We start from the raw sequence: 20,200 nt of genomic DNA on the forward strand, positions 1-20,200 counted from the left end.
TTTTTAGCAGCTGATCAATCAGATACTAGAAACTTGACTAACTTTCCCTTATGTGGCCTGAACCTTCCGAATAACGTATGTCTCCTCTGCACCCTTTAAAAAAAATGTGAATTAGGCGCCAAATTTCGTGAATTAGTATCTGTGAAGACACGAGGGTATAATATTTTATACTATTTATGGTTATATTTTGAAGTCTATTCTAAGAAAACAAATATTTTTTTATTTTTATAGCACGATTAGATTCACGTTTTGTGCAGCCAAAATAAAGACATCGTATTTTGTACAGCGAGTCAAATCAACACACTATATACTAGTTTACATATATACCTTTATAACATATCTAAATACAAACAGAAATTATTATGGCCTCAAGGCAATTGAAGTTTGACAGAACCATCAATATTCAAAGTATGGAGCCATTAAACAAAAAGATACATTCTTATCTTAATGAATTAATAAACTATTTTTGTTTTCTTTACCTAAGGCTTACACTTTCGAACCCTTGTATTTATACAAGACTGTGCCCGTAAAAAAATCATGATTTTTATGACTTAGGTATAATGTACTTTGTGGAATAATTTTTACTTAAATTTTGAATATGTACATTCTCAATTTTTTGATTTTAACAGCAGCGATAAAAAGTGCGACGAAAATTGATAAAAAATTAGATATTAAAATAAAACAATTTGACAGTTGTCTTGACAGTCTGAGAATTCGTTACACCCTGGCGTGATGGTTTGAGCCTAGGACTTCCTTTTGGGGCCAGTAAGGTACATATGTAGTTATAAATTATAGGTAATTGGAATAGTTTTATGACTTTATGCCTAGATTTAATATATTCTCAACAATGAATAAATAAAAATGAATCGTTTCGATTTGGCATACAAACTGCAAGTTGCCTCTATCCCTAAAATGATTCTCACATAGGATAACTCAGATTTGTAGGTCACTAGGCCCGGGTTCTCTACGGACTGTTGCGGCACCTAATTTATTTGTTTATAAGTCCGAGAATTCAAAAGTTATTAAGTTTGTTTCAAACCGTCTAAAGGATGCCTTAATTTCAAATTAAATAAATTCTAAAATTCGCTCAATTCATTCTAATCAAAGATCAAGTACGATCAAAAATTAGTCATAGCAAAATTCTAATTAAGTTACTTAAAATAATAAAGCCATGTACAAAAAATGTGAAGTACATAATATTTACGTACACCTTACCTCTCTTACCTTCATGTGTATATTTTTTGATTGAATGCAAATGTTTAAACAAGTTTTGTCTCTGGATAAAATAATTTACTTAATTTGTTCGTTTTTCTTTGTGGTCGAGTGTTCCTCAAAGCGAAACGAACAGAGATCATATTTTCGTATACAGATTGTGTATTTTTTGCTTTCCGTTTGATTTGGGAAATAAATACAATTTTTGTAAGCTTTTTATTAAACAAGTCTATATAGCCATAATTTTTTTTATTATTTCAACAATAGATATCTGTCGGGTCGTATAAAATATATAGGTAATACATAGGGCTATGCTCACCTGAAATGTCTGTTAAAAGAATTTGATCATTATGCTTTCTTAGCCTAAGACTTGAAGTTCGGTTGTTATTGAGTGTGAGTCGATATGAAAGGATTCGTTATATTTTCTTTAATTTTAAGTGGGTTAATTTGTGTAATTAACTGTGAAGGTATGAATTTTAAAAATTGTATTATAATATTTAAATTAATTTGTAATTAATTTGTTTTCAAGTTGTGAATTAGATCTTTGTTTAAAAGTTGACAATTTTTGCTTTCTCGCCTTAAAGTGATCCATCTCTGTCCTCGTTATAATTTTAAAGTTGCTGGAGCTAAAAAAATTAAAATTTTATAATTAGTGGTTGATAAAGAAAATGCGGTTAAGAAAATGTTGATATATAAAAGTTCCTAACTTAAATTTATTTTTATAGTTTTTAATTCGAGTATAAGCCGTTTTAAGTTCGAATTATTTATTTTCGTAGTATGACGAAAAATATATTTTTCATTTAATGACTTTATTTTTCAATTTCCTTAGAGCTTCGATAAAAACCACTACTTTTTTTAACTCTCTTTAGTACAGTCTAAATTTCGTTCAATCGTTCAATTTTTGGGGGCTTGCTTATAATTAAAGTTTTAAAATTTGAATGTGAAGTAATTAAAGGTTTTGAAATTTGGTTCCATATGAGTTAAACATTTAATGTGAATCCACAAAAACCCGTGTGTATAGATAATCTGTAAACAGTTAAGCAAATATATTTACAGACATTTTAATGATGAATTAAAAGTTTGCACGGAAAATTATTCACGTTTAAGGAACTAAGCCCCTGACTTGAAATTAATTTATTATTATATTCAAAACTACGATTTTCGGACAAAAATAAGACATATTGTCTTGATTTTGAATAGTTCGATAAATATGTATTTTCACGAAACAAACTTTGACTCATAATATCCTTAAGTTTTACCAATTTTGAGTGAAGTATAGCTTAATGACTACTCAGCTTCGTTTTCGAAGTGTGCATCTGAAAAGTTTAAATTTTCCATAACTCTTACGCATAAATTAATCGGAATCTAAAACATGGTGGTGAATTCCTTGAGTTTACAACATGCTATGGCCTAGCGTAAAATGCAACACCTTGCACAGGGCGTGGAATTGACTACATCGGATTTTCTGCACAGCAGGATAAAGATAATGGTAGTATTTTTGACAGGCGTTTTCTTTCTTTAACGACCAGTGTTAAGGGTTTATTTATAGAACTCGTCAAAACGAATGTATGTACCCTTTATGGAAGTTTTATTTTGGCAACCGTACAATGGGCAAATTACCTGAAGTGAAATGAAACTATTAAGGCAGATTATTTATTATTATATTATTTATATGTTCTAGATTCTGCTCCTAAGTTCTTGAATCAATTATGGAGTATTGATAAAAAAGTTCTCTTTCACGTGGCTTAAAAGAAGGTGTTAACCACAAGATCGCAGTGGCCAAATGTAAACTTCAAAATTTTAAAACTTGTCAAAAGATGACAGTTTTAAAAGTGGTATACTAACCACTTCGGAATATTCAAAATGAAGTGAAATGAAACTATTAAGGCAGATTATTTATTATTATATTATTTATATGTTCTAGATTCTGCTCCTAAGTTCTTGAATCAATTATGGAGTATTGATAAAAAAGTTCTCTTTCACGTGGCTTAAAAGAAGGTGTTAACCACAAGATCGCAGTGGCCAAATGTAAACTTCAAAATTTTAAAACTTGTCAAAAGATGACAGTTTTAAAAGTGGTATACTAACCACTTCGGAATATTCAAAATGACACTTCTTATTAAAACATCCATTAAAAAAATAATTGAAGCGTTTGGATGAAGAAGAGCGTAAGTAACATTAATTTGTAAGAATTTGAGATATAAGGTTTTTGTTTAGAACTTTTTTTGTGTTCAAATTTCAGAAAAGTTTGTTAACCGAATAAAACAGTACAAATAAAAGCTTTTCAACAATGTGGCTTTTAAGTTTTCACTTAGCCTTCATCATCCAAACGCTTGAATTATAATCATATAGAAAATCAAACAACTTAATTACGTTTTCAATAATTTATTTATATAAATAAATATTATTTTTAATAAGGAAAATTTTATTTTATCAGTAAAAACAATTCAATCTTTTATAATAAACTTACTGTTACTTTGTTTTATTATAATAATTAAACTGTTGTAATTTTTAATAATTTTAAAACATTGCTTCGGTCTTTAAATATACACAGTTGGCCAAAAAAATAGGTGCAATTTATTGTTTTATCATATAAACTCAATTTTTTCAAATGTTTTCATACTTAAATATTATTTTAACAATAGTTTTTATTGGACTATAAATATTTAGCAAAATATTAGTATAACGCTTTTTAAATTGAGTTATTATACATTTTATAGAACAAAACTGAACGTATATACGTTTGCGCCTATACAAAAAAATAAGTGCGTCAAAAATGGTCGTTTGTATACACATTTTGATGCGTTTTATCATCATTTTCGATTCCCTTTTTCTAATACTCCAAGTGTCCGCCATTATGTTCCAAAACATTTTGAAGTCGGGGTGGCATTGACTCTACAAGCTTTTTTAATGTTTCTTGGGTTATAGAATACAATTCCCTCTGAACAGAATCCCACAATTCATTCCTATTTGTAAAATATTGGCCTCCTAGCTTTCTTTTAAGCTCAGTCCACAAGTCCTCAATCGGGTTAAGATCTGGGGATTGACTTGCCCATGAAATAATGGAAACTTTTTTCTCTCCAAACAAGACCCGAGTATGTTTCGGATCATTATCTTGTTGAAACTTCCATCGGAGTGGCATAGTCTCTTCGGCAAATGAGAGCATAGTACCCGTGGCATGATGGTTAGTGCGTTGGACTGTCATGCAAGGGGTCTTGGGTTCAATCCCTGCCTGTGCCACCTTAATTTAAAAAAAAATTAATTTTCGTGGGTACTGCCTCTTGCGAGGAATTGACAAATTCTTCAAGAGTAATTCTTGTCATGAAAAAGTGCTCTCTCAAAATAGCCGTTCGGATTCGGCCTTAAATTGTAGGTCCCATCCATTTCTGACAATAGTTCTCGCACACAGGAATGGTTGAGAGTTGTAATTCACTAGGCCCTGATTCACAACGGACTGTTGCGCCACCCAATTTATTTATTTATAAATGAGAGCATAACATCTTCCAAAATAGCCCTATTCCCGTATTTGGTCAGGATGTTATTAATACAGAATATAGGGCCCACACCATACCAAGAAAAAGACACCCAAACCATAATATTACCTCCACCGTATTTAGTAGTTTTTTTTTGGTATAACGTGGTTGATAGTCCTTTCCTTTATGTCGTCGGACTTTACACCCCGACTCCGATGAGAATAAATTAATTTTAGTTTCGTCACTCCAGCCAGAGTACATTAAGCTATTTCTTAACTCCTTCAGTTCCACTCCAACTTCTATGGCTTCAGGCAAATTCTTTCCTTATATTATTCGCTTTTAGTAAGGGAACTTTTCAGGCTAATCTTATTGGTAGATTTAAGTCCTAAAGTCTTCATTATTTATTTGCGTGCACTGACTTCATTATTTATTTCAACACATAGTCCTTGATGAAGCGAAAGGGTTTGATTTTGCTAAAAAGAGGATCCGGCAATCATTAGTAATTGATGTTCTCTTCGGCCTTCCCCGATTTTCGCGCAATGATCTGGCATTGAGAGCATTTGTTACGAAATTCTTCTAGGGTTTCCGCTAAAAATGTATACGTTTTACCTTTATTCCTTAATTGTAAAACTATTCTTATTTCTTCCTACGACCAGTGCACGTTTCTGCCCATATTAAAACTGTAATGTATAAAAACCTTAAAAGTTAGTACCCCCTTTGAAATAAATAAGATAAGAAGTTTGAATTAATTTGATAGACACCTATTTTTATAACCATTTGGTGCATTTGGTATTGATGAATCCCTTCTTCGATGGGTTAGAAATTACCTTTTGGACCGTTCAATTCAAGTAGTATTGGACGGGTTCAAATCTGATATTCACAAAATAAACGCTGGTGTGCCCCATGGCTCCGTTTTGTCTCCGACGCTCTTCCTCATTTTTATAAATGATCTTTTGTCTGAAACTTCTAACCCACTTAATTGTTTCGCGGATGACAGTTCCCTAAGATTTTCATATTCGTTTTTAGATTCTCATCCTTGTTCTTCGGATGTGGACTACCAACGGCAGCGTATGATAAGCTCATTAAATTCTGATTTTGACAGCATTGTTCAATGGGGAATGCTTCGAAAGCTCAATGCTGTCTACTGTCGCAAAAGCGTAACCCTCCCCTAATGCCACTAACCATGAGTGGTACTTGCAACGAGGAGACTGAACAGCTATCAGTCGTAGGTATGTGCATTACAAACCACTTGTTGTAGAGTGATCACATATTTGACATCGCCAAAAATGCTGCTAAGTGTTTAGGTTTTCTCCGACGATGCAAGAAGTTTTTTACCCCTTCTGATCTGGCTATAATTTATAAAGCCTATATTCGTCCAAAACTTGAGTACAATTCCCATATTTGGGCAGGTGTTCCTATAACCCACTTGAGTCTCTTGGACAGAATTCAAAAGAGAGCTCTAAAAACGATAGGTTACCATTGTCTAACTGCAACTTTTGCATCTCTCGAGCACCGTCGTAAGGTTTCATGTCTCTCATTATTCTATCGCTACTTCCATAAGCAATGCTCTAATGAAATAGCCAGTTGCATTCCTCCCTTTAAACAATTTAACCGTAATACTCGTTTTTTTAGGAATGCCCATCAGCTTATCCTTGAGCCCAATTTCGGTCGTACTGTTAAGTTCAGAGATTCTTTTTTTAGTCGCACTACACGAATGCGGAATGCTTTGCCAGACTCAATATTTCCCACTCATTACAATGTGCAAGCATTCAAAACCAATGTGCATCGGTTTCTCCTTTCAAATCCTATTCTCCCTTCCTAATTACTCGCACTGTGTATAATCATTATAAGGGTATTCATATCCCCTTGAGTGCGCGTACAATACAAAAAAAAAATCTTAATGCAACAAAATTAAAAGAACAGCTGGTCATATCACAAACAGAATGCAATAAAGAAGAAATACTTGAATGTTAACAGTCAAATTGTTTTTTCCTGAACACATAAAATATATAAATATAAACCAGCATAAAAATGTTCATATAAGCGTTTCGCCCCGATGTAATGGTTGGGCTCATCAGAAGATAACAATTACACCTTGTCTTGACGCATATATTGTTGAATAAATCGAGATTCCATATGATCTGAGCTACATAGAGCAACTGCGAATTATATACATAGTTGCTACAAGTCTTCAAAGAAGACAGATTGTAGCTATTTTAATTGCCTTGCTATGGGACTTTTGAAGACGAAATATTTGACTTTTGAAATTTAGTAGATTTTTCAAAAGTTCTTTGCCTAACATTGTGCTCATATTTTCAATAGTAGTGCAAATGTCGACATTTGTAAAGGTCATTAATAAAACTGATAAAGGATGCTATTAAAATTGGGAGCAGACATTTTGTAATTTTTATTAAAAAAATGTTAAAAAACAGTTGTATATTAAAATCCTTTTAAGGAAACAATAGCAAACTCTTCTTTTTAACATAGTAACCTATATGTACTACAATTGATTTACGGTCCAATAACTTATAATTACACTTTTATTAGTCTTACCTCATAAATATTTAGGGAAGTTCACTTCTTATCTAAATACAAGAAGATTTTGTAAGGTTTTGTTTTATAGCAATTGTTTTATCTCACCTCGAATTTTATATCCATATATTTACCCAGAGTGTAATCTTTTCAGTTTGTTCAAATCTCTGTCAATTACATTTTATTTCATTATTATATTAATAAAGCATTGCCTTACTTCTTCTTCTATATTTAGCTATATTTTATTTTTGGTGCCTTGAACCACAAAAGTTCAATTGAAGTTCGAAGCATGTTAATAAAATGTATAAATCGCGATAATTTTTTTTATTCTAAATGTGAATTTGTTGACTTTTAAGACGCTATCTATATTGTTTTAGTCCAATACTCCCGACCTCTTTTATGGCTTAATTTTTGTACCTTTTGCGTATTAGTCTGTTTTTTTTTTCTGCGATAAAAGTAGGTCAGATTTTGGATTTTAAAAAATACAAATTTTGATGAGCATTTGGCAACCCTTCATTTGGGTATTAGGTTTTTAGGAAGGTTTATGGAGATACGCTGTGACATACATTTTTTAAGAATTTGATTCTTATTTTTTCATACATGTTTTTATTTAAGATTTTCGCCATTTCCCCACCAAAGATGCCGGCAGAGCTAAGCGAGCTGCATTACCGCTATTACTTGATATGAAAAGGTCGTCATTTTGGATGAATGATGCGCAACAAGCTCTTAAGGACAAATTAAAAAAGTCTGCTAACGAAGGAAAAGCCAAAAATGTGATATTTTTCCTTGGCGATGGCATGTCTATAGAAACAATTACAACTGGTCGATTATTAAAGGGACAGTTGGAGGGCAAACTTGGAGAAAGGAGTAAACTTTCTTTTGAAAACTTTCCAGTCGTTGGATTGTCAAAGGTACATTAGTCATAATTTCTGTTGGTTGCAGTATTTCAAAAATGTAAACAATATTTGTTTTTATTTTACAGACATACTGTATAGATAAACAAGTAGCCGATTCTGCATGTACAGCAACAGCTTATCTGGGCGGAATTAAAGCCAACTTCTGGACCATTGGGGTTAATGGAAATGCAACTCGTGATGATTGTGCAAGTGGCAGAGACCCAAGGAATCATGTTGAATCAATTGCAAGTTGGGCTCAAAAGGCAAATAAATCTACAGGCCTTGTGACCACAACAACCGTTACTCATGCCAGCCCGGCCGGTGTCTATGCACATGTAGTAAATCGGGACTTCGAGAGTGATAATATGGTGAAAATATCTGGTGCAGACCCGAGCAATTGCTCTGATATAGCACAGCAATTAGTTCATGACGATGTTGGTAAAAAGTTGAATGTTATTCTTGGTGGAGGAACCAAACGGTTTTTACCTAATGGCACATTGGACTTCTATGGAAATTCAGGTGAACGCTTGGACAAGCGAAATCTTTTGAATGAATGGCGTCATTCGAAAAAAGGAGTCGCAAATACTGTTTTCAATGTGCAACAATTGGTGGGTCTTGACTATAGTAAAACTGACTACCTCATGGGACTTTTTGCTCCCGAGCATATGGAATTCAAAACTGATGCTGATATCGTCAAGCAACCTTCGTTGGAAGTTATGACAGAGTCAGCAATTAAAATTTTACAAAAGAACGAAAACGGTTTCTTTTTGTTTGTTGAAGGCGGTCTCATTGATAAGGCACATCATCTTAACCTAGCACACAAGGCCCTTGTGGAAACAATAGAATTTTCAAAGGCCGTCCAGAAGGCTCTGGATATGACGAACTCGGAAGAAACCCTAATTGTTGTTACTTCAGATCATAGTCATACTATGAGTATGAGCGGATATGCTGATATTGGGACTAATATTTTAGGCCTAAGCACAGATTTGAGTGATGTGGACAACTTGCCATACACTACTCTTAGTTATGCTAATGGGCCCAGCTACTATAAGCATTTTAATTGGACTGGAGAACGTTTAGATCTTACTTCTGCTAAAGTTTGTAAGTAAACTTGTACTCGCAGATATAAATATTTTATAAATTAATTATTTTATTAATACTTGCTTCTTAAATTTTAGTGGAAAAGAATTTCGAGTATGTGAGCACATTCCCCTCTAAGATCGAAACTCATGGTGGTGGAGATGTCGCTATTTTTGCTAGTGGTATGTTTACCAAGGCATAATAATTTAACAATTTTAGTTAACCCGTATTTGTTCTTGTTTTATTTAAAGGACCTTGGGCACATTTGTTTACTGGTGTGGTGGAACAAAATATTTTACCTCACATGATGGCATATGCTTCATGCATTGGAGATGGCTTGACAATGTGTCAAACCACAACTAAGGAAAAAATAAAGAACTCTGGAGCAGTTTTTCAAACCTCTATTATTCTTCTAGTGTTTTGTTTGCTTTCCATTTTCTTCAAAAATCAATAAGATTTTTAAAGATACAATAAAATAAGCTTAGGTTGGATATTTTTAGTAAGCCATTGAAATTTTTTAAAGAACTTGCTTTAATTAGAAATTTAATTTGATTTTAATACACATACTTATAAATTTTGTTTATAAACTATATTTTATACATTTAAATTTATTTAAGCGATATACTTATTATATCAAGTTATGTATTCATACATTTTAATTTACGAATGTTAAATCAAAATAAAAATTGTAAATATTTATAATGTCAATATGGCAACAACTATACAAATTAAAACTATATATTTTTTGTGAGGCTAAAACCATGAAACATTGAAAAAAATAGTTTAAATAAATATGGAAGTGGTTGAAAGGTTGTCACTTAATTAAATAAAAAATTGGAAGTTTATAATAATGTTATTTCGGGACTTTGCAAATAAGATAACAAGACGTTTTGTTGACGGTAAGGTTAGATTATTTTGTAATTCATTTTTTAAATTTATTAGAAAAAAAGAGGCTGGGAGCGTGGGTCGCACGCTGATGTTGATTAAAACTTTAACACAATGTTCATTACAATATTTTGTGTGAGATAAATAATTTGAACTCATGTTTTTTTGGCATTCTATAAATAGTATAGTAGAAAATTCCAAAGAAAACGCATCCGCAGTACCCAAATTTTTGTATTTAAAAATTGGTACAACTGAAAGAAGATATGTCAGAATAACAATAAAAAACACACAAATAGAAGAAAGTTTTGTGAAAATCAAAATTTAAAATTAACTTCAGCAAAAAAAAAACTAACTAAAACTAATAAAATGGACGTATTTCAAGAAAAATGGTAAGAAAACATCTGGAAATTGATATTATATTAAAAAAGTTCATTGAACAACTGCCGCTTTGACGTAAAATAAAAACTTCAAGAAGGGGGTGTGTTCGTAGACTACTACATTAACATGTTCTTTGTATAACTGAATCGAGTTTAAAAGAGCTTGATTTGAAAAACAAAGAAAAACCTTTGTGGAGAAGTTGGTTTCACAGATAAGGCATTATGGTCTGTTGATTTGCATATTTGTGTACAACAAAATATAGTTTTATTTTAATCAAATACAAAAATTGCACATGGAGTAGGTAGCGTATTCTTATATGTTGCTGAATTATTTACTTCTTCATTGTTTAACACGAATCAAACTAACTCACTTGCACTTCATAAGAAACAACGAAACACTATTTGCATTTTATAAAGTGCTATCAAACTTAATCATTTTTAAATCTTCTTGTGCAGTGGAAACACCAAAAAGATTTATTTAATCTAAACTTAACTATCTTTTCTATTCTTGCAAAAGCCCAGTTAGTCTATTTTCATTAACAAAGCTAAATAATATCAACAGTAACAGATTGATTTTTCCCCCAATGGAAAACACGTGATTCCAAATGCACAACTTCTCAACAAACACAGCCATCGAGATACGAACGCAATATCAATCGTACCAACATTTGAAAAATTACATAAGATCCATTCGAGACTCGTATAAATGTCAAAAAACCCATCCGTAGTAAGATTCTACCAATTTTTTCTAATAAGATTTTTTACAAATTTTAGTAGCATTTCTTAAAAGTTTTTATTTTCTTATATAACTAAATACAAAAATTTGATTTTTCATTAGGAAGTCGATACCATTATTTATTCACAAGATATCGAAAATCGAACATCAATTTTTACGAATTTTTCGTCTATTTTTTGTAGATTGTATTTTTATAAAACTTTTTTTGAATATCAAAAAATAAATTTTGTATAAGATGAAATTATGATGAAGCCAATAGCTTAAATTTTTAACTTTTGGTAATATTTTTTTTAAGGTTTTTTACTTTTTTTGAAGAAACTGTCAATTCTATTTTTCTTAAAATTTTACCTGATATCAAAAACGTTATTCTTCGTTGAATAAAATAATTTTGGATTTAAAATCATTTCTAGTTCGTAAAATATTTGAAGTGACAATTATTTTATTTCAGTTTTTTTTTATTTATAGAAGAAACTGTTAGTTTAAAATCAAAATTGTATTAGTTTGGTATCACGTCACAATATGTGATATAAAATCCAACTCAAATCGCTAGCGTTATTGAGTCGTGAGATATTTAACAGTAATCTTTCTAGAAATCTTTTATTTAGTATCTAGGGACCTTGAAACGTCGAGACATGTTAAAACAACGATAACAATAACTTCCTGTTGGAAGTTAAGAAAAATTCCAATTTTCCGCTTAAAATTTATAGCATCTCACGAATGATTAAACAAAATGGCGCTTAATTTTGTCGTATGAAGTGTTAGTAATAGGCTTTTCACACCAAGTTCGCGAAGTTATCGGGTTTCGCCGATAACCTACATCGAAAACTCAAGTTTTGCCATACATTTTTGGTAAGACACAAGTTTTCTTAAACCACAAGTTTTATATAAAACCTCTCGAAAACTAGTAGGAAATCCAAGTTCTGTTAAACGAACAAACCTTTGAAAACATTCAGCGCTCAAATTAATGTAAACAAAACAGCTGATGGCTGCTGTAAAAACAAATATTTCATTTTGAAATAAATTTGGTCATGGTTAGTAATATTATTTATACAATTTCCTTACAAAATAAGAATGATTTCTTTTTGTTTTTTATTCACAGAATATGAAAGAGAAAAAATAAGGAAACTTTGCCAACTTTTGCCAAGGTCTAGAATAAAACCCCGTTGACTATTTACGGCACTGGCGATTCTTTTATGATCCTCCAGAGTTTTAAACGCTCTTTGTTGCTCATAGTTCGTAATGACGTTTCCAACGGATGTGTCTTCGAACTTGTCGCCACAAATATGTTCGACGCTTTCGCTTACTACCTGGAGAAAGACTTTCCGGTAACTCCGTTCAATCACAAGGATTTGGCAGATATGAGAAATGCGATAAAATCATAGTGGAGAAGAATAATATCTGGTGGAGGCAGTAATGGAGAAATTGCAGCCCATCATAACAGCTTCAGTGATCGCTTTGGATGAGTGTGATTTTGGTACGAATCTGGGACTAGAAATTGAACTTTTCTGCTCCGGCCATAAGGACTTACACTAAATCGTTAAGAATCTTCTCAACCCCGCCTATAAGTTGCTCGGACAGCTACAATACATTGCGATTCTGAAGGGTCATTTGGCCAGCAGAAGCAATAGTCATAAGCTCAGTATTTTCAATTTTTCAATTTCAATTTCAATTTCTTTATTGTAAACAATACACTAAGACAATGTCTTTTATAGTATTTGTACTTTGGTTGAACAATTAAAGTGCTGGTTGATTCTATATACAATAAGATAATACTTAGGCTGCCAAAAATTTGGATTAAATTTGTTGGGAAAGAACAAGAAAATGTTTTAAATAAAATTAATTTTTATTGTGACAGTTTTATATATGATATATTTTCTAAACAATTAGCTTCTCCTTAGTGAATTGTTAAGACCAGTTGAAGTGAACTAGGAGGATAGCTACAGACAAGCGAGTTTTTAGTTCTTGTTGGTTCATGTCGTAAGCCCATTCCACCCGTCCGTCCCCAGAACTTCAGTTGAAACTGTTACAATTCATGTTATTTTCACAAATAATTTGAGAAGAACAAAACTTTTTACTCACAAATTTTTTCATCAATTCAAAATTTAACAGCCGGTGTTAAACAAATTTAAATATCAAATGAAAACGTGTAAATGTTCGGGTTTTCGAAAACATTTTGCGGAAAACCCGGTTTTTTGTTTGGTGTGAAAAGGTTATAAGACAGATGTCGCTTAATAGAAATGTTAGTTATTTGGAGATGGGTTTATAAAAATGTAGTTTTCTTAACTTCTGTTTAGAACTTTTTAGTACAAATTTAATTTTATTGGAGGAAACGAGTGAAAAAATTCTCTTTTATGTTAAAAACATTTCCTCATTGGGTTAACCTGTCTGTTTCTTATATAATAGAAGACATACAGCTGTTAAAAAGTTTTTTTTTTTTTCCTAAAAAAAGTAATCTAAAGATTTTAATCAAAACAAGTTGTTTTTTTTATTAAAATAATTGAATGTACATACAATAAGTATATAAGGTACTATTTAAATTAATTCTGAGGTATGTATATACCCTCACATGCTCACATACAATGCATAACACATGTCGGCACAAATTCATCAAATGCTAAAATAAAAATCTTGAATTTCAATTCTAAATTTATTCAGTATTTGGTTATTTTCCTTAAAATATGTATTTATTTTGTTACCACTGATCAAACAATAATACAATTCTATATCAAACGCAAATACTCACAACTCGGCCTGGTTTATTCATCGATCGACTTAACCAACCTTTAAATAGATTACTGATTTTGGTTCGGATTCTTTACTAAGAGTTAGGTAAAACCCTAGGTAGTCATAATCTAGATCGTCTTTTTATTTAGTTAAAATAAAAGTTTTTTTTTACGGATTTAAATTGATTTGATAGCTTTGATACTGTTTCGAGTATTTATTAACTTCTATTAATAAAATAAATCAAATAAATAGAAGATTTTTCGGAAACAAAGTCTTGAGTAATAAATCATTAAGTGAACAGAAGAAGGAGCAACACAAAAAGAAAGTCCGTTTGTTTTTGTTATAAGGTCGTATTAGCATTTGCTTCCATCTGTGACTACAAAGTAAAGCTTAAAAACATAACATTTAAACCTATTTTTAAAAAGTGGTTTTAAAATAAGTTATTATTTTGAAGTCTTAGCTTTATAAACAATTAATTTCATTTGTTGACAGTTTTTATGAAATATTTATATTAATAGCTAGTGTTTGAACTTTTATATCGGTGACGTAAAAGTGCTTACTACAAATTTAACAGGATTTGGAGTAACAGTTGAAATAGCATCTATTAAAAAGTATTGTACCATTCATTCTTTGTGTAGTGAGCACTTCTTTACAATTGATATTTTGATCATAATCGTGTTGCAATTGAATTTAAGAGCAAACTAACTCATCAACCCAAAAAATGATTTTTTTGTTGATATTTTCACAGCTTCAGGTTTTACTCCTTAACACATGTTAAGTAGCTTGCACTCAAGATATTGTAATTTTCGACCAAAAGTTAAAGGTTTATCTGCATAAACACGGTCTTTCGAGTATCCCCACCAAAAAAGTCTAGTGGTGTCAAATCGCATGATCTTGGTGGCAAATTATATTGAAACAGATAGAAATTACGTGGTCTTTAAATGTTTCTTGCAACTTAACCATATTCGCTCGAGTTGTGTGTGGCTTGTGGCACCGTCTTGTTGATACCACATATTCTCCAACTGACCATAACACACCGAATTGACGGTGACAGTAGTTCCATCAAATAAATAAATTAGGTCCAATCACACCTCCGGACCAAAGAATGAACCAAGCAGTGACTTCAATTACGAACCCCGAGTACGATCATATTTTTCATTAACATACCCACCAATGTGAAATGCGCTTCATCGCTTAAGAAAATTTTGTTCGAAAAGTCGCCGTCTACTGTGAGCTGGACTTTATATAGATGTAGGTGTAGATGAGCATTGCGGCGGAAGCAAAGAAGATGGGTTTAGTGGTCAATGAGGGCAAGACCAAGTATAAGCTGTCATCAAAAAAGGACGTTGAACAACGACGTCTTGGACAAAATGTCAAAAAGGACAGCTATAACTTTGAGGTAGTTAAGGAGTTTTTCTACATAGGCACCGCTGCTTTTTGGGACTTAGAAGGCAATTGAGAAGTAAAGTCCTCTCTCGAGCATCTAAAATCACCATCTATAAGACACTCAACATCCCGGTTCTCATTTTTGGCGCTGAGGCCTGGACCCTGTGAAAGAAAGATGACACCGTCTTAGGATGTTTCGAGAGAAAAACTCTTCGTCTGATTTTTGGTCCCGTACGCATAGATGAAGCACGAAGGAGAAGATATAACGACGGGCTGTACAGCGACACTGACCTAGTCAGCAGAATATCGTCCAACGGCTTAGATGGCTGGGTCATGTAGAGCGAATGGACATCAACGCTCCAGCCCGGCAGGTCTTCGAATCCAATCCCGAGGGACGACGAAGTAGATGAAGACCAGGACTCAGGTAGTGCACTCAAGTGGGTGAAGACCTCAACCAACTTGGCGTGTGAAACTGGAGAAAGCTAGCTAGGGACCGAGCTGGCTGGAAACGCATGTTGGTTAAGGCCCAGGTCCGCCCCGGACTGTAGCGCCACCTTAAGTAAGTATAAGTAAGGTGTAGATCCAAATGCAAAATACGCCATAATGTGCCGTAAGACAGTTCTTGTTCCTCAGGACGACGAGGAACCGACACATTCGGGTCTTCGGCAACACTTTCTCTTAAAGCAGTGATATTTTCGAGCGAAACGATCCAGTCTCTTCAAATTTCTTCACAATTTTGGTAATTGCTTGCGTAGTTGGTTATCCATTTTACGCTTAAAACAGTATAAGGCTGGAATTCAACATCTGTAAAACTAAGTTGTTAAACCAACTTCTTTTAATAATCTGCCGTTTATGAAAATGGATCGTTTAATTAACGCACAACAGAGGTAGTTATGGTTTAGAATATCGTCCACCTACACTAGCAATTTGCAAAATTGTGAAGAAACTTAAACACATTTCATTGTTTACAGCTCTTTCTACTGAAAATATCGCTGCTGTAAGTGAAAAAGTTGCCGAAGACTCGAATGAGTCGATTCATCGTCGTTCTCAGGAATTAGACATGTTTTACGGCGCATGTTTGGTTTCAACAAGACGATGAGAAATGTTACGCAACTCAAGTGAATATGGCTTTATTGCAAGAGACATTTTCTGGCCGTGTAATTTCGCGGCGATATCAACTGGCGACCAAGATCAATAAATTTGACTCCGCTGGATTTTGTATGTAAGGCTACGCAAAAGATCTTAACCAAAATTCGTCGAGTTATGGCTGAGATACCACCCAATATGTTACAAAAAGTTGTCGAAAATTACTTCAAAACAATCGATGCTTGCAATAATTCGCGTGGTGGTCATTTAAATGATGTCAACGTTCAAACTTTACAATAAAAAAGAAATATCATGAATACAATTATTTTACATCTGTTTTATTACCGCAAAACGGATAGCCCTGTACTTCTAGTTTATTTCTTTAATATTAATTAATATATGATGATGACATACATACTGAAATACCAAACAGCACTAGCCATCAAGCTTGTTTTACAAATTTGTACTTGTTATTAATTTAAAGTATTGATATTTGCAAAAACATAAAAGAATTAATATAAGACTTACTTAAATTGTTGTATTTTAAAAAAACAAAAAAAAATAAAGTAGTACTTAAAAATATTTAACTCAATTCAAACACCAATATGGTGATTTTAAAAAAGAGGCTGGGATGCGACCCACACTGATAACTTCCCATCCCGTCTGTCGATTTGTCTTGCTTAAAAGTTTGTCTCTATGTACTCGTATCAATTTTTACCAAATTTGCGTACTAGTTTTTGTAGATTTTATTTTTTATGAAAAAACGGACTGTTGGATTTTTATATAAAAATTACTGAATATTGAAAACAATATTTTCTGTGAAATAAAATAAGTTTGAAGCCAATATTTTTAATTTTTGAAAAGCTATTTGAGCCGAAAGTAAATTTTTACCAAGTTTTAGTATTGTTTTTTTTTAGAGTTTTATTTTTTGTATAAAAACTGTCAATTCGATTTTTTTAAAAATTTTACCAAATGTTGAAAACAATATTTTTTATAAGAAAAAATTAAATAGAAACTATTATCTCAAAGTTGAGTAGAAAATCATTTTTTACCAACTTTTGTTAATTTTTTTTTCGCTTTTAGTTTTTTGTAAAAAAACTGTTGAGTCGATTTTTTTCAAACCTTAACTGAATGTTGAAAACAAGATTTTTTGAAAGATAAAAGTAAATTAAAGCCAATATCTCAAAGTTTTGAAAAGATATTTGAGTCGAAAATCAATTTTTACCAACTTTTATTATTTTTTTTATGTTTTTTTTTTTTGTAAAAAAAACTGTCAATTTGATTTTTCTCAACATTTTATCAGATGTCAAAAACATTATTCTTCGTTGCACAAAATTATTTTGGAGATGAAATCATATTTTAGTCGTAAAATTTTGGAGGTGACAAATTTTTGTTTTCAGTTTTATTGATTTATAAAAAAAAAACGTTAAATGGATTTTTTTCAAAAAATATACTTCTTTGATATCACGTTACAGTTTTTTATATAAAATTTAGTTCAAGTCTCTATCGTTTTTGGTTCTTAAGATATTTAGGGTTAACCAAAATTTTCACATTTTTTTCAAACTGCTAAGGTAAAACAACCACCCACGCAATTATTTTCTTGAGAGCCTTATTATCTGTGTAACAAAATAATATCTGAAATGTCAAAATTTTCAATTAGACAAATCGGACCCATTACAATAACTTCCTATGGGAAGTTAAAAAATAATTCAAAATATGATGGGGTATACATTAACGCAATACGATTAGTTTTGAATTGAAGGGAATTCCAAAGAAAAAACAAACAACTTATATCCCAGGGAGGGGTCATGACCCCTACGAGCTACCTCTGGATCCGCCATTGAATACAGTGTTAATTCGTGGGAATGACGTGGAATCGACCCGTTCGGTTCTTCGGCAACACTCTCTCTTACAGCAGTGATATTTTCAGTGGTACGAGCAAACCGATTATGTAAATGCCTTACTATATCTGTAACCAATCCAGTCTCTTTTAAATTTCATCACAATTTTGGCAATTGCTTGCGTAGTTTAACTATTATATAAACCATAATCTTAAAGCACGATATGTACCTGGGAGAAAATCACCATTTTTGTAGTAGGTTTTAATAATTTGTATGCCGTGTGCGATGCATTTTCGTAAAAAAATTAGTTTAACAACTTAGCTTGATGGATGTCGAATTCCAACACTATACTTTTGAAACGGCAAAATGGATGACCCGTTAATCATGCGATTTAACACCGCTGGACTTTTTATGCGAAAGGCCGTGTATATGAACCAACATTCGTCAAGTTATGACTGACCTACCCCAATATGTTACAAAAGTGGTCGAAAATTACCTCAAAAGAATGTTTTGCTAATTGAATTTTTACTTGTTATTAATTTGAAGCATTGGTACTTTCAAACACATAAAAGAATAAATATAAAACTTGCTTAAATTGTTGTATATTTTGAAAAACATAAAAAAAAGAGTGCTTAACAATATCTCTCAACGCAATTCACACACCAAAACTATGATTGCATTCCACTTAAAACCAAACGTATACAATAATAACGTCAGAAAATGTAACCAATATTTTACCTAGCTCCACGAACAGCTTAATTTCTATTTAACAAATGTGCCCCAAATTTCAGTTCATCTAATTACTTTCATTGCAGTACGTGAGCGTATGATCAACTTTTAAACATTTAATCATATATTTCAAAGCTTTGTGCAACAATAATTTCAGGAACTTAATTTTCATCTATTGTTTGAAATTGACAACGACTTCGTTGTTTAAGACATTTGACACTTGCTGAACATTTTTAACTTCCCATAGGAAGTTATTGTAATGGGTCCGATTTGTCAAATTGAAAATTTTGACATTTCTCGAAGTTTCAAGGTCCCTAGAGTCGAAATAAAAGATTTTTAGAAAGATGTCTGTGCGTGCGTGTGTAAGTACGTTTGTACGTCCGTACGTTCGCGACGTTTTTTTCGTCGTCCATAGCTCAAGAACCAGAAGAGATATCGACTTCAAATAAATTTTGTTATACAAATAATAAGGCAGAAAGATGCAGAAAGGGCTCTCAAGAAAATTGCGTGGGTGGTTTTTTTACCATAGCAGTTTGAAAAAATGGTGAAAATTTTGGTTAACCTTAAATATCTTACGAACCAAAAACGCTAGAGACTTGAATTAAATTTTATATAATATATTATAACGTGATACCAAACAGGTATATTTTTTGAAAAAAATCAATATAACGTTTTTTTTTTATAAATCAATAAAAGTGAAAAAAAAATTTGTCACCTCCAAAATTTTACGACGAAATATGATTTCATCTCTAAAACAATTTTGTGCAACGAAGAATAATGTTTTTTTTAAAGTTGGTAAAAATTGATTTTCGACTCAAATATCTTTTCAAAACTTTGAGATATTGGCTTTAATTTACTTTTATCTTTCAAAAAATTTTGTTTTCAACATTCAGTTAAAGTTTGAAAAAAATCGATTTGACAGTTTTTGTAAAAAAAATTTAAAACCAAAAAAAAAGTTAACAAAAGTTCGTAAAAATTGATTTTCGACTCAAATATCTCTTCAAAAATTTTAAATATTGGCTTCAAACTAATTTTATCTTATAAGAAATATTGTTTTCAACATTTGGTAAAATTTTTAAAAAATTCGAATTGACAGTTTTTTTTACAAAAAATAAAACTCTAAAAAAAAACAATACTAAAACTTGGTAAAAATTTACTTTCGGCTCAAATAGCTTTTCAAAAATTAAAAATATTGGCTTCAAACTTATTTTATTTCAGAGAAAATATTGTTTTCAATATTCAG

General features: G+C 31.7%; 1 protein-coding gene across 1 annotated transcript; it reads left to right on the plus strand.

Annotated features, from left to right (window-relative positions):
* Positions 1 to 1,476: 1,476 nt before the first annotated feature.
* LOC129947878 (alkaline phosphatase-like) lies at positions 1,477 to 9,742 on the plus strand. The gene is made up of 5 exons (XM_056058624.1): positions 1,477 to 1,679; positions 7,833 to 8,128; positions 8,200 to 9,214; positions 9,292 to 9,375; positions 9,445 to 9,742. Exons 1-5 carry the CDS (start codon positions 1,616 to 1,618, stop codon positions 9,645 to 9,647), a joined length of 1,662 nt encoding a protein of 553 aa, XP_055914599.1. The 5' UTR covers positions 1,477 to 1,615; the 3' UTR covers positions 9,648 to 9,742.
* The last annotated feature ends 10,458 nt before the right edge of the window (positions 9,743 to 20,200 follow it).

The sequence above is a fragment of the Eupeodes corollae genome, chromosome 2, assembly GCF_945859685.1.
Source record: "Eupeodes corollae chromosome 2, idEupCoro1.1, whole genome shotgun sequence".
NCBI lineage: Eukaryota > Metazoa > Arthropoda > Insecta > Diptera > Syrphidae > Eupeodes > Eupeodes corollae.

Bases quoted from the DNA above. Each gene is read 5' to 3' on its own strand.
- LOC129947878 (XM_056058624.1), top strand. From the start codon at position 1,616: ATGAAAGGATTCGTTATATTTTCTTTAATTTTAAGTGGGTTAATTTGT. The intron at 8,129-8,199 runs GTACATTAGTCA...TTTATTTTACAG, and splicing joins CAGTCGTTGGATTGTCAAAG to ACATACTGTATAGATAAACA. The intron at 9,215-9,291 runs GTAAGTAAACTT...CTTAAATTTTAG, and splicing joins TCTTACTTCTGCTAAAGTTT to TGGAAAAGAATTTCGAGTAT.